The sequence below is a fragment of the Alternaria conjuncta genome (assembly GCF_024043145.1).
Source record: "Alternaria conjuncta strain BMP 0040 chromosome Unknown scaffold_7, whole genome shotgun sequence".
Lineage (NCBI taxonomy): Eukaryota > Fungi > Ascomycota > Dothideomycetes > Pleosporales > Pleosporaceae > Alternaria > Alternaria conjuncta.
The window spans coordinates 507,962-521,970 of NW_026250096.1; the positions used below are offsets into that span (position 1 = coordinate 507,962).

General features: G+C 54.0%; 5 protein-coding genes across 5 annotated transcripts; 2 read left to right on the forward strand and 3 right to left on the reverse strand.

Moving 5' to 3' along the window:
* Positions 1 to 333: 333 nt before the first annotated feature.
* On the reverse strand, positions 334 to 1,720 carry J4E85_005254 (uncharacterized protein; the record flags this gene model as incomplete). The annotated part of the gene is made up of 2 exons (XM_051469503.1): positions 334 to 548; positions 601 to 1,720. 2 exons carry the CDS (start codon positions 1,718 to 1,720, stop codon positions 334 to 336), a joined length of 1,335 nt encoding a protein of 444 aa, XP_051326334.1.
* A 1,674-nt stretch (positions 1,721 to 3,394) lies between these two features.
* J4E85_005255 (uncharacterized protein) lies at positions 3,395 to 4,975 on the reverse strand (the record flags this gene model as incomplete). The annotated part of the gene is made up of 2 exons (XM_051469504.1): positions 3,395 to 3,584; positions 3,639 to 4,975. 2 exons carry the CDS (start codon positions 4,973 to 4,975, stop codon positions 3,395 to 3,397), a joined length of 1,527 nt encoding a protein of 508 aa, XP_051326335.1.
* Positions 4,976 to 6,296: 1,321 nt separating this feature from the next.
* Positions 6,297 to 9,594, forward strand: J4E85_005256 (uncharacterized protein; the record flags this gene model as incomplete). Its single annotated transcript, XM_051469505.1, has 2 exons — positions 6,297 to 6,512; positions 6,562 to 9,594. The coding sequence occupies 2 exons, from the start codon at positions 6,297 to 6,299 to the stop codon at positions 9,592 to 9,594; spliced, it is 3,249 nt and encodes a 1,082-aa protein (XP_051326336.1).
* Positions 9,595 to 10,027: 433 nt separating this feature from the next.
* J4E85_005257 (uncharacterized protein) lies at positions 10,028 to 11,609 on the reverse strand (the record flags this gene model as incomplete). The annotated part of the gene is made up of 2 exons (XM_051469506.1): positions 10,028 to 11,042; positions 11,092 to 11,609. The coding sequence occupies 2 exons, from the start codon at positions 11,607 to 11,609 to the stop codon at positions 10,028 to 10,030; spliced, it is 1,533 nt and encodes a 510-aa protein (XP_051326337.1).
* Positions 11,610 to 12,183: 574 nt separating this feature from the next.
* J4E85_005258 (uncharacterized protein) lies at positions 12,184 to 13,418 on the forward strand (the record flags this gene model as incomplete). The annotated part of the gene is made up of 2 exons (XM_051469507.1): positions 12,184 to 12,736; positions 12,802 to 13,418. 2 exons carry the CDS (start codon positions 12,184 to 12,186, stop codon positions 13,416 to 13,418), a joined length of 1,170 nt encoding a protein of 389 aa, XP_051326338.1.
* Between the last annotated feature and the right edge of the window lie 591 nt (positions 13,419 to 14,009).

Here is a 14,009-nt window from a genome sequence, read left to right on the forward strand (position 1 = left end):
CGAAGGATCTAGCTAGTGTAACGCCCACATCCAAGCAACTGTGCATCTTCCCGAACCAATGTTCATAGGCTAAAGTCTCTCCACATTGCGGGGAAGTTTCGAAGGATCACCAATGCTGCGGGGATATCTCCAAAGAGCATGCCGAGCTATGGAGAAAGGCTTGTCGACCAGTGAGCTTCTCGCCAAATGTCTTGTGCAAGGGCGATGTGACGGATAATGTTTCCCCGAGCAGTGCGAATGAGGAGAGAAGCTGCGCGGCTGGTAAGCGAGATGTCAAGAAATGTGGCTGACGCTGGCCCGAAACACGTGCCGGTAGCGCGCCATTGCCGCCACCTATTTCGTCATGAACGCCCAAAATCCTCTAGCCAGAATAATGCTCGGCAAATCAACAACACGGTAGAAAATCTCTCCAACTATAGCGACCAGCGGTGCGCAGACCAAGAAGCAGACAAAAGTGCTCAGAGAACCGTTCATGCCGGCGTCGGCCATGTGCGTGTATAACTTGATACCGGCGCTGTAGATGAGTATGGATTGAACGAGGAAGTAGCCTGGGATGTGTAAGCAATTGTTCAATGACTTTGTCGAAGGGTTGCGACTTACTAAAGCTCCTCTTGCCTAGCGAAACGAAGAAGCCTCCGCGAAGGATAGCCCGGGGCAGTTCGAACGTCTCAATTAGAAGCATCGACCCGAGGATGATGAGGTAGTTGTCGACCCTCGCCATCGGCTGGTCTAGATCTACGTTCTCGTTCAAGAATCCGTCATCGTACAGCGCGGTGTGACCCCATAGCTCATTGTCGCGCATGTCTGGTTTTCCGGAGATGAAGGCGAACTGCAGCACAACACCGGTAAGGACCATCGCAGCGTAAAGTGGCCAGACTGGGATACCGAAGTTGCCGATCTTGAATCCTCGTTGGGACCGGGCCTTGAAGTCCATGTTGAGGACCGCATCAGCAATGATGAGGCCAGTAACGCTGTACCAGGCCCAGCTCTGTACCCAGAACGCTGCTACGATGAAAGCTAGCATGGCCTTTACTCGCCATGAGGTGCGTGTATTCGGAACAATGACCATGGTGATGTAGACGGTATAACTTTGCTGGAAGAGCACGGACACTATCCAAAGCGTACCAGATGGGAAGACATCGTTGGCGGCCTGACTAGCGTAACGCTTGTTGACCCAGAAGATCTCGAAAAGGGAGTTGAAGTAAATCAAGAAGTTCTGGATCCGCGTCGGTGCGATGGTGGAGATGTTGCCAGTAGAGGCCAAGAAGTCGGAGATGTAGTCGGTCGAGGTTGTGCTGAATGCCGCTGCCGCAAAAGAGTAGGCGATGAAAGTCGGAATCCATAGTCTGATGCCACGACGGAAGACACTCGATGCGCCGACCTCACGCGTCTTGTTGGCGAGGTAAGGTAAGCAGATAGTTCGTGCGGAGAGGAAGATGATCCATGAGTAGATCAATGCCTCGTTGGCGAAGATTACTGAAAATGACTTTCGAAGTGCGACCTGGTACGCCGGGCCATCAACATTCTTCGAGTCTGGAAGGGCGGCTGGAAGAAAGGTCTGGAAGAACACGTAGAGGAATGATTGGAATACAAACAGGCCACGAAGCCCAATGAGGTAGTTCTGGTCAGCCGACAGGGTTGTCGTTCCTTGCTCGGCCGACGACGAGGGGAAGATAGCCTTGAGTTTGGATGAAAGGGTAGACTCCATTGTTGCAGACATCTTGTTCGATATCGCGGTAAAGATGAGGATCTCGGTGATAAAGAGGAAGAGCAGCTTACAAACAAGGCAATTTACCCTCGACTTCTGATTCCACACAGACAACAAAACCAGCACGACCCTTGGCGACTACTCGCGGCAGTAGCACCACGTCCCGTACCAAAGACCCCCCGTGGGAGACCCGAGATCAGCACCTTGGCCACCAGAACGACCACGTACCTGAAGGCGACTTTTCTTTCCGTGACTAGCACAGCATCTGCCTACCGAGCACGGGAAGCGTTGAGCTTAGTTGCAACGCAAGCTTCCGAGCACAATTCAGGCGCATGCATGCCAAGGATCAGCTATGCTTTTTGTGGCGTTCTCTACGTCCCGCTGAGCAGTTGTTCGATAAGCGTTGACCCTAGTTGAGGCTGGCAGCGGGTAACTTTGGCGGCATACAATAGTTCGCATTTCTGGCATCCGGACCACTTACACGAGGCGGGCGGCTGTTGATCGTTATCTTGATCTCGGATGTTGAAATGTCGGCCTGCCGACTTGTAACGTTGCCGTCTTCATCATACACATCCCAGACGCACGTCGTGACGTGCTCGATGAAAAGCACCCTGATCTCTCAACACCCAGGTACCGCCGGGCAACGGCCTTCCTCAGAACCTTCCACGTGTGGCGCATGGGGCAGCCCTACTTGGGCATCTACACCTGTCAGTGACCGCCATGTCAACTGCGGCCGTCCGTGCACATTGATTTTCATACCGAACATCCGTGCGATAGGCCACGAAGGGTCGTGAAATCCGCACGTTTTCCAAAATCCGAGGGGCTGACTCGTGTGCTCACACCAAAAAAGGAAGGTCCGCGTGCCGGAGAGCAAAAGCCCGCTGAAACAGATCTTACTCACCGAAGATAACGCCGTGTCGAATTTTTCTAGCAAGTTTGCGGATGGTTCCGCCGGCCTACGATGCTGTGCTACCCGCCAGGTGTAGTGTGGTAGGTAGCATCCCACGCGGCCTAGGGAACGCACACTTGCGAAGTGGATCTACGCGCTAGCGAGCGCGTGTCGATCGCCCGCATAGTCGACTTGTAATGTCCCGGCCACCCCTGGTGCTGTTGATTATTTCCTTTTTCATGTCGCTAGGCCGATGCTTTCTGGCAACGCATCAGGGTGCAGGGTCCGTTTCAGTAAAGCGCTGCCCTTCGGCCCTGCTTCATGCTAAGATTTTACTTATCTCTGAGTTTACCTTCCTTGATAGACTGTGCGTGACAGATCGGAAATCGTATCGCCGACGTGAGTCGCCCGGGATAAGGCTGATGCTCTGCATTCCGCTGTGATGCCGCGCGTTATCTCATAGATCGAGTTTCACATGTTGACCACTCAGGAGCCAGGACAACAGAGTCAATCGATGGACAATGATCATTGGTAAATGAGAAGAGCGCATCATTTCTCGAAGAACTTTATTTGCAACAACGGTCATCATGTCAAGATGTGCAGAAATGATGTGTAGTAATAGTGATTATGATGTAATTAATCGGGTATTATGTACTGATGCGTGATTCATGAAAGCCTCAGCCGCCGCTAATGGCTTGCGAGCTTCATCCCGAACTAAACGATAGCATCCAAAGCCTTGTGCCCCTTCCCTATGATATTGACAATAAAGAAAATTAAGAAGATAATATGATATGGCCCTACTTCCTAGCTGTTGGGTTCCAGGAGCTGTACTTGACAAGCTGGCGAGCGTGGCCGTAAAGACCGATTGTGGCGTTGAGAACCAGGTAAAACGGGTACAGAACCGAGAAGAGGATGATCATCCTTCTGGAGATGTACTCGGATTTGACCTGGTTGGTGATCCAAAGAGTAGCAATCAAGCAGACAATACTGTGACACGACACCGTTAGCAAGGTACAAGATTACGTCGGGGGCTGTACGAACCTGATAATGAAAAGCCACTGTGACACGGGGTACTGGAAATAGACCAGCTTCCAGAGCTCCTCCCCGGACGTCGGGAACTTGACGATAACGAATGATGCGACTAAACACGTGTACTGTGTGACGAGATAGTACGAGGACTCGCGGATGAGTAATAGCGACAAAACACCGAAGCGAGCAGTGAAGCTGCGCTTGGCGTGCTCTTCGTGCAACGGATCCTTGACACCATTCCAAACCATCTTCATGTGTCGCATACTCGCTTGAGCCCAGCCCTGAGCCCACCGGAGACGTTGCTTCCAGAACGCGCTGAAGGTTGTGGGGGCCAGCTCGTAGGAAGTCACGTTGAGATCATGAACGGTCTTGGCACCTTTGGAGAATGCGCGAAGTGCAGAGTCGATGTCTTCAGTAAGCATTGTGTCGTCCATCTTCAGATTGCGAAGAAGCGATGTGCGCCAGTAACCGTTGGATCCACAGAAGAGACCAAATCCCCACATAGTAGAACGACCGGGATGAGAGACAGCGTAAATCTTGTCGAACTCGACTGCGATCATGTTGGTCATGAAGCTGTCGTCGGAGTTGAAGATGATGCAGCGGCCTTGAACGATGTCGACATCCTTCTCGGCAACGAATCGTTCAGCGGCCCATCGGGGTGAGTTGGGGTGAGGGTAGTGGTCGCAATCGTAGATGGCGATGATGTCAGATCCAGTGTCCAGCGTGAAGTAGTAGTTGAGGTTGTCTGCCTTGGAAGTCGAGTTGGGTACCTTGATGACTCTTGCATGGGGGAAGCGCAGAGGAAGTTGGTGCAGCTCAGTCTCCAATGGCTCGATTGGCTTGGGGGTGTTGTAGAGGACGACGATGCGGATCTTGTCAGAAGGGTAATCGAGCTGTTCAAGCGCATAAAGAGCGCGATCCATGATGATGTCCTGCTCATTGGGTAGGTAGGCGACGATGAGAAGATCGAGGATGGGTAGCTTGTGGTGTGGCGTAGGGAACAGCCACTGCTTCTCCTGCGCTTGCGTGACGATTGCTCTTGCCTCGCGGCAGGGCGTGATACTGAAGAAGGCCTCCAAGACAGTTGTGCCGGCAATGTAAAAGTTGGTGCACATGTATATGAACCAGAAGATGGCAATCAGCCCGTTGCTGCAGTACATGTAGAGGCATACCGAGAAGACGTAGTAGGAGGCGACCAGACCGAAGGGCGTCCACTCAGAGATCCAGGAAGATGTCCGTCCGATCGTCTCAGTAGCGATGGAAGGAGTTTTGGTGACCGACTTCTCGTTGGCCGTAGGAGAAGTGACCTCCCCGACCTCAATTACGCAGTCCTTCGTGGTGTCAGACATCTTGAAACGAGTGTGTGATGTGACAGTTAACGATGGAAGAGGCAGTCAAAGCGAATGGTGACTATGATGGAGGGGGTGAGACTACTGACAAGGAGCGGATACAGAACATATATTCGGCCCTTGATTGCACAATTGCTTAGTGCGTATGGTAAACACCGTAGCCGACACGCAGCGACTGTAGAAGGGGCAAAACCGCCGAAGGGTTCATGTCGAAACCGTGATTACCGCCCGTGGGAGCTGGTCTCCATGCAAGCTTCGTGCTCAACTGAGATCAGCATTACCTAGCATCAACAGCGCCAAGTTGTGATAATGAGATTGGAGTGGGTCGGCCCTGCACGTTGGCCATGTCGACCCCGGTACCGCTCTACAGGTCGGGAATGGTGAATATGCCAAGTCACATGTCAAACCCACGTCCACAAGTCTGGCGGGCCAACCAGGTGCTTTTTACCAGTTGACCGCAGTTTGGTCAACGTCAACGAACATGCAGAATCGGGCGGGTTGGGGAAGGAACATCGGAGGGCCACATGCCAGCCGCTATCTTGCGGTGCATTTTCCTGGCATCCGGTGTCCACGGTGCCACTCAGGCTGCAGAAGCTGAGAGACGAGACACTGCACTGGGTATTGACACGACAATGGCATCCCGCAGCGGCGTGCTGAGCGCATGAAGCACGGCTGGGACTGGCAGTGCGATGCGGACCCTTGTCGCCTTCCGGAAACGGCTGATATCGGTCGATGCTGGCACGAAGATCAATGATCGAAACTGGGATGGTGATGAAGTTTCGTCGGGTTTGTTGAGGCAGAACGAGCGCGGGATGCATTGGGAGGAAACGTCTGTGCTAGCGTCGATGCACGGGCAGGAGTGCGGCGCACGTTTCCGACCCACCGACAGCGCGGGCACGGCATCTTCCTCAACCTTCTCGTCTGCACGTCCTACGGCGGCTAGTTAGCCCCATGCCACGACGTCCATTCTGCTTGCTATCAAGTACGGGCCTGCCAAGGAAAGCTTGCATACCTTTTTTGGCCTTGTTGCAGGGCCGCGCGCTCCCCGCTGAGGCAACGCTCCGATCATGACCCTCATGAAGCAGGCTAAGACTTTGTCCAAGATAGGGGACTTTGCAACGCCGTCAACCTGATGCCAATGCTGATCGGAGAAGCAAGGCGGCTCCTCCCCGTCCGGAGAGCAGTGTTGCAAGCTTAGGCCGGGGTCTTTACACAGGCCTTGCACAGCTAGCTGCATGCATATGTCGCAGACAAATACTGCCTTTCTGACTTGAGCAGCGGATCTGTCCCTGTTTCTGTTCAGTCACTCTCTCTCATCAGCATGTTTTCCTCTCATTTGCTCGGTCTTGCCCTGGTGCATATCTTGCCTGCGCTTGCGGATGTCACGCGTGGGCAGGACAATTGTACCTGCGGTTTCTACGACACCCAGACAGCAGAGCTCTTTACTGACTCCATCATCGTCTACTTCAACGAGACTACCCAATTACCGATCGACTTCATCGCCGAAGACTTTGCTCAGAAGTATGCAAAGGATTGGGTCCGTCTGCCGTGAATGTGCCTCCAAGTCCATAGCTAATGCTTCCCAGAATGCTGTCTATCGCGAAGGCGCCTCTCCCGACAATCTCAGATTCAACAACGACTCTCTTCAGCTTGTTGTGGAACCTTCGACTGCTGAGCATCTCGTTCGAGGTGCTAGTCTGCGGACAAAGCGACGCGACATCCAGCATGGCTCTTTCCGCACTCTACTCAAGTCTGCAGACATGGATTCCGCGGGCACGGCGGCATCCATGATGTGGAAGTACAATGAGACCGAGATCACCGAGCTCAGTGTCATGAACATGAACAACCGCCGAGACCCATGGGTGGGAACCTTTGTCAACAATGAATTCACTACGCGCAACCTCGGAATGAACTACAGTCAGCTTCTCAACAGCACGGCTGCGAACCGTAACTATACTACCCTTGGTGGCGGCCTCAGCAATGGCAGCATCAACCCATGGGAGTTCACCGAGTACAGGATCGATTGGACTGCGGACTACATCAACTTCTACATCGGTGGCAACCTCACTAGGCAGGTCCTACAGAAGAACAACGGTGGCATGCCTTCTGTTCCCTCGGCCATGTTCTTCAAGCATTGGTCAACCGGTAACCGCTACTCTATGCGTGGTCCGCCTGAACGCACAGAGTCTGTTGCCGAGGTTGGCTGGATCCGCATGTTCTTCAACTCTTCTACAATGAGCGTAGATGCTCGCGAGGATTTTGTCGCCAGGTGCCCGTTGACCGATGCGTGCTCGATGGACGACATTGAACTCCGTGGTTCCACACCGTATGGTGATGACGCAACAGACAAATGGGAGCAGTACAAGGGCAAAGACATCAGGCGCATGCCGGCACTCTGGCTCTCCGTGTCATGCATCATATTCTCGACCGTCCTTATCATCCACGCCCTCATCAGACGTCTCGCTCCCAAGCTCAAGAGTGAAGCCCCGAAACCTACCCCAGCTTCCTCCACAGAGCCGAAAGAGTCCGAGGACGAAAAGAAGAATCCGTTCAGCGACAGTACTTTCACAGTGGCTTCGCACGAGATCTTCTCTCGTGGTGGTGCCGACCAGAAAACTCCCTCCGCTTCCGAAAAGCGCAACTCAGACGACGACGACATGGCGATCGAGAGGCTCCCCGGTACCTCGACTCTCGGTGGCTCTACACCCAAGGATGGTCTCTCCAGACCAAACTCGGTATTCTTCGATAGCCGTGGGCCAACTCCTTTCAACAGCAACTTCAACACTACGCGCGAGGATCTCTACATACCCATGCCACCGATGCCAGGAACGGCAGTCTCAAGAGGAGGCGACTCCATGTTGACTATGGTCGATCCTCACGCATCGATGATGACCCCAGGCACTCCAGGCACAGCCATCTCAAGAGATCGCAACTCCATGCTCACTTTGATGGACCCGCGCGCCACCATGACCCCATCCGTTCCCATGATCGCTCCCCATGACAAGATTACAATGGAGACCGTCACCGAGTCCGCCCTACCAGCTCCTCGTATGCGCCCCCAGCCTCTGCCTCAGCGACAACGTATCGACCATCTTGCTGGTCTGACGGCGCTCTGCTCTCTCGTGGTCACCCTGATGCATTTTGGTCTTACCTTCGTCCCTGCTATCGTCACACCTGGTGCAGATGCACACAACGCATCTGAGCCATGGGCCCAGAGAATCATCGGTCCGTTCTTGCTCAACCAGATGTGGCTTGGTGTCTTCTTCACAACCTCCGTCCGTTTCTTGACCGCACCTTACTTGCGCAAGGGCAAGATGGATGAGATCGCCAAGGCAGCCGTACGCCGAACACCCCGTCTTATGATTCCTGTCGCTTCGATGGCCCTGCTGGAATACTTCTTCATTGACGTTGGCGCGACCAAGTTCTTGCAATACATTCCTTCGCTGACCTGGTCGACCTGGCCCTACGTGAGCCGCTACAACAACTTCGGCCAGTACATCTCTGAAGTTCTCGAACTCATGTTCCTCGTCCCCAACGCCGTCCCGCAAATCACTCTGCACTACTGCACCGGTGTCCTCTGGACCATCGCTGTGCAACTCCAAGGTTCCTGGCTCGTCCTTCTCGGTGCTGTCGTGGTCTACGAGATCAAGACACCATGGAAGCGCATGTGCTACTACGCCTTCTGCCTAATCAACCACTGGTACGCTCAGTCTTGGGGTACATACCTCTGGCTCGGTCTGCTCCTCACCGACCTCGACGTGACCTACAAGTGGAAAGCGTTCCTGGCCACACGACCAGGAGCATACTACGCCACCATCACCTTCTTCTGGGCCTGCGTCGGCGCCAGTTTCGCCGTCAACGTTATTCCTAACTGGGTCGACACGGACTTCAACTTCTCGACTGCGGAGCGCGGCATCCACCCCGATCCTGTAACCGGTGTAGTCATTCAGGACACAGATGAGGCAGGCTACCCGCCATACTACACGCCGCGTCTCAATGGTGTTCTCTTCGCAGGCGGCATGCAAGCCATTGTCGAACTCTCCGCCGCGGTACAATGGGTCCTTTCCACGCCTCCTTTCCTCGTCCTCTTCCCCCACGTCTTCACCATCTACCTGCTCCACGGTCTTGTTTTCTGGACCTACGGATCCTGGCTCATGGTCGCACTAGCCGAGCGCGGATTCAGCTACGGCATCAACGTAACCATTGTCGGCATAACATCCTACGGTGTGCTCTTCGCCTGCCTCCCCATTGTCACGCCCATCATCGAGGCGCTGGGTAAAGACATGACGGCCTTGGTATGGATGACAGCAACCAAGAAGTCGCCACCGAGACGTCGCACGCTGTTCCCCTTCCCGGAGGACCTCTTTACTGGCCGCGCTGTCAACGCCACTGCGGACGACAAGAAGGACGGCGGTGATGCGGAGAACGGCTTAGGTAACCGTGCCTCCGATGGTAGTACCCTCAATGGAAGTACCCCGAGTAGCGGCCGCCCCAGCAACGACAAGGGTAAAGGTGTTTCCACGACGGTCATGGAGTACAAGTTGAAGGCGTTCTCTACCGATGAGGATAGGAAGGACACGCATCCTTCGGCACGCATGAGCCACTTCTCAACAGACTGATGACCGAAGCTCTGTTGGTTGACTGGGACATGCAATACCCAGAAAACGTTTAATGCTGGGTGGCGTTTATTTCGTGTTTTTTTTTGTCGTACACAGTTGTGCTTTTCCTTTGCGGTCTTTTTCGTTGTAGTTATTACTCTGGAATATCGATTTAGAAGTTCAAGAAACGTTCATGTCTCAACCTGATCAACTTGCACAGTGACATTGCCTGAGACTTCATGTAAGGCGAGTTTGCGTTTGTCATGACACCATGCCAAGGGTCAATGGGAATGCTGATGGTGGTGATCTATCATTGCTATTCAAAGGGTTATGACTGCTATTTCGTGTCTGCGCCTTCCAGGCTCTAGCCAATTACTATCCAATACACAATACAACGCAGAAGGGAAAGAACAGCATCGTGACAGCCATTACAAGGAAAGCAGCTCAGCGATGCTTACTCGACGATCTCCAGCTCGCCCGTCCTGTGCTTGGCAAAAGTGTCCTTGTGTTCGTGCCAGATGCGCATCAGCTCGTCGACGTATTGCTGATGTATCTCGTTGATGTAATCGTTGTCTGGGTGCGTGTCCTGCATCACCCTGATCGGGCGACCGACAACGATGTTGATGGGTCTCCGGTACGGCATCATGCCTACGTCGTAGTTGAAGACTCCCCTCGCGTGGAAGATGGGTACCGTAAAGCCCATGAACTTCTTGACGAGCATCTGGAACTTGTGTATGTAGGGATGCGAGTCGGTATCGAGTTGGTCGTAGACGTCGTTTTCGCCGAAGGCGAGGACAGGGACGAGGTCGGCGCCGGTGCGTATGGCCATCTTGACAAAGCCCTTGCGGCGGTTGAGGACGAGCTTTATGGAACCGGGGCGCGCATCGAGGGATTCACGTGCGCCGCCTACGACGATGGTGATGGCGCGGCCCATGCCTTCGTTGTTATAACCGCCCTTGGAGAGTATGTTTTCGCAGGACTCGCGAGATACGGAGGCCATGCCGAGACGAAGGGCGTATTCGCGATAGATGGGGTAGCGGAAGTTGGAATCGAGGGTCAGCAGGGCGTTGGTGATGCCAGGGAAGAGCTGCGAAAAGCCAAGGGCTTCGGTTGCAAAGGCAGCGAAGGCGCCATGGGAGATGATGCCATGTGGGTGGTAGCCGAAGATGTACTTCCTAGTAGGCTCCAGCTCCTGGGAGCGATGCAGGCGGGCGGGGTAGTATGAAGCGAAGAGCGACCAGACGGGCAGCCGGCGGAACCAGTCGCTGCGGAACGACAGCTCGCCCGACGTGCCCGCGTTGGAGAAGAGGACGTAGATGGTATACGGCAGGAGGATGGGCCAGAGCAGGGGTATGCTGCATAGGAAGAAGAAGATGGCAAGGCCGCCGACGATGCTGAGCGTGTGCATGAGGACGGCGAGGGTCTGGAGGCGGCGCTGGAGGGGAACGTTCATGGGCGCGAAGCGTATTCTGCGACGGTCAGCATTGTACGCCTTGAACGGAGTGCACGCAAACTTACTTGCTCTGGGACCATCCCGCACCAGCCTGCCGTCCTGTGGTGAGCTCCGAGTTTCTGCGCTTGAGGTCGGTTCTGCGGTCTGCTTTGGCGACCTGGAACTCCTGCTGCGGCTTCACACTCGTCAGCACGTCGCCATTGCCCTTGCCATTTCCATTCGTGTGTGCTCCGTTCATGTCTTTCTGCGCCTGCTCGCCCTGTTTGCGGCCGAGCGACCCGTGAGAGCCGCGCGATGAGACGCGACGATGGCCCTTCACTGTTGGACTCCGGGGCTCCTGGCCCACGCCTTCGAGCGATGTCTTGTCTTCTTCAGAGGGGACCTTGATGCCATTGGTCTTTACCTCGTTGGCCTTGCCCAGTATCTTCTTCCCGTGGTGTTCGGCGGTGCCGTCGGTGCCGTTGGCATGTGATTGTGGCTGCTGGGGCTCCAGGGCCTCTTCGGCGGCGTCGGCGTACGACTTGGGCGGCAGATGGTGCTCAGCCCGCTCTTCAGGCGCCGAGGGCTCGGGATTCAGCGACATGGCTAGCGATGGGCTGGGACGGGAGCAGTTGGGGGGAGATGCTTCGTAGGGTGGGTGCAATGGGCATGTTTTGGGTTTTGTTGGCGCGCATAGCGTGCGTTGGACCTTCCTGACATTCCGCGCGTGGAAATGACGTACCTCGGTGGCTGCGTGGTTCCTTCCACGGCCCGGCATCGCCAGGAAGCCGACAAACAGGAACATCAACAGCCACCTCTCAACATTTTGATCCATCAATTACAGAGTACACGCCTCTAATGATCCGTCGCTTTCATTCATTTCGCTCGATGCAGACAGATTACGCGATTCTCTATGACCCCGTCGTTCCTTCTCCATGCCAGCTGCTCGCTCCTACCTAGCCAGCAAGCGAGGGTGTGGCGCATGCTCCACCGCGGTCTCAAAGCCTTCGACACCGCGTCTCACATGTTTGCCACTTCCTGATTCGTCAATATCAAGACATGCTCTTACTGCGCTGCCATGATGCTCTTTCCTTATCTGCAACTCAAGCGCAAGGAGCATATCCCTCCTGACTGACTGTTCGTGTTACTTGTTCCTATTGGAGAGCGAAACCTGAAACATGTCTTTCCAAGCTACAGCAGCACACTCGTCTCGCATCACCAAGCCAAGAAGAAAAAGTGCCGTCGCATCACTGGGTCTCAAACGAACAACTTCATCACCCTCAGCAGCGAGTTCAAAGAGGCGGTCGCTACCGAACGACACTACCACTCCCTTTGATGATGACGAGGAACTAGATGATACCGGTGTGATAGCCTCTCTTTCCGATGACCTAAACTTTCGCGATGTCCCACAGTACATGGAGTACATCCGCAACAGGATGTTTAGCGACATGCCAGAGAAGGCCGGTATGAACTCGACCAGGATAGCAGAGGTTTTGAATTTCCGGAGAAGATTGCCACCGTTTGTCACGGTAGCGCATATCGACGCACTCAGCACCTCGTCAACGCGGATTGAGCGGGAAATTGCTGAGCTAGCCAGAGCAGGTATCCTGAGAAGGGTGACGATACCGAATCGGGGGGTTGGTGCTGCTGCAGTGGGTGATGGTATTGCTTCGGTGAGAGAGTGGCAGAACCTCATGCAATCTCATGCTGAGCTACCTGAAGATCTGAAAGGTAATCAAATTTACCAACCACTATATCATCTGTCACTAAAGTGGAATCAGAAAAATACACAACAGCCATGAACGCCAACCCGACATCTACATCCATCCCTGGCACAACCTTCACCTCTCCCCAGCTATCCGCCCTAGTAACCTTTGGCTTCCTCACCTCAGCCTCAAGCTACCCTTCCAACACCTCGCTTTTCGCCTCTCCAGGCGCCAGCTCACTCCTCGCCGTCTCCACATCCGGATCCCGCCATGCAGCCGGTTCTCTAGACGCCGTCGGCGGCACGCAAGCAACCCAGCACATCCACGGCGGCACTTCATTATCTGGATCCCGCCCATCCGTAGCAGCACAGTACAACTTCTCCCTGCCCAACATGGGCACACACATTAAGCTGCTGGTTGATGCACGGAACCACCTACTCACTCTGCTGAAGAAGACAAAGCATAGAGAGATGTCACTTGATGTCCTGCGTGAGAGATGGGACGGTAATGTCGCGGCGCATGATATCAAAGCGGAGAGGAAGAAATTGAGGGGCGAGTTTGCAGGCGTACTACCTGGGCGAACGAAGAAATGGAAGACATTCTATGGGATGAGGTTTGAGTGGGTCTTGGAGGAATGTCTAGGTGCTGGCTTAGTTGAACTCTTTGAGACCGGTAGCGTTGGTAGAGCTGTGCGAGCGATATCTTGACTTGCACTCGCGTTCCCATGTTGTTTCGCAGCCAGACATGCAGCACGTCCAATCGTTATCAGCTCAGGTGGACTCAACGATCGACATTCCACATTCCTCCACGCGTACGACCCAACGTCGATCAGTATACTTGAAACATAAAGTGGGACTGATGACGCATACCAACACACCGTTAAGCGCAAGGGATGCCAGCATCAGTTTGGTCAATTATTCATTTCTTTGTACGATGCTGCACTAAACTGCTTTGCTATCTGCAATTTGTCTTGGTACATGTTTGATACCAAAGGTGCTGACCTCCATCCTGCGTGATATGCTTCATAAACTCCTAACCCCTGCTGCACTGATGTAGCCTCATCGCGTGAGCATGACAATCTGGTTTCGTTCATTCATCGTGACCGTACGCCTGAACTGATGGAACATGAAATACGAGTTCGAGATAATCAGGTGAAAACGCCATAAAGTCCACGTCGTGGAATGCAATCTGCCCAAGTCGGCAGAAAAAGACGTTGGTAGAACGATCGTAGTGCATGCTTCCAGTAGTGATAGTTGCACATGACGATGCTTTCCGAGTTATGATGGTGCCAGGTGCAG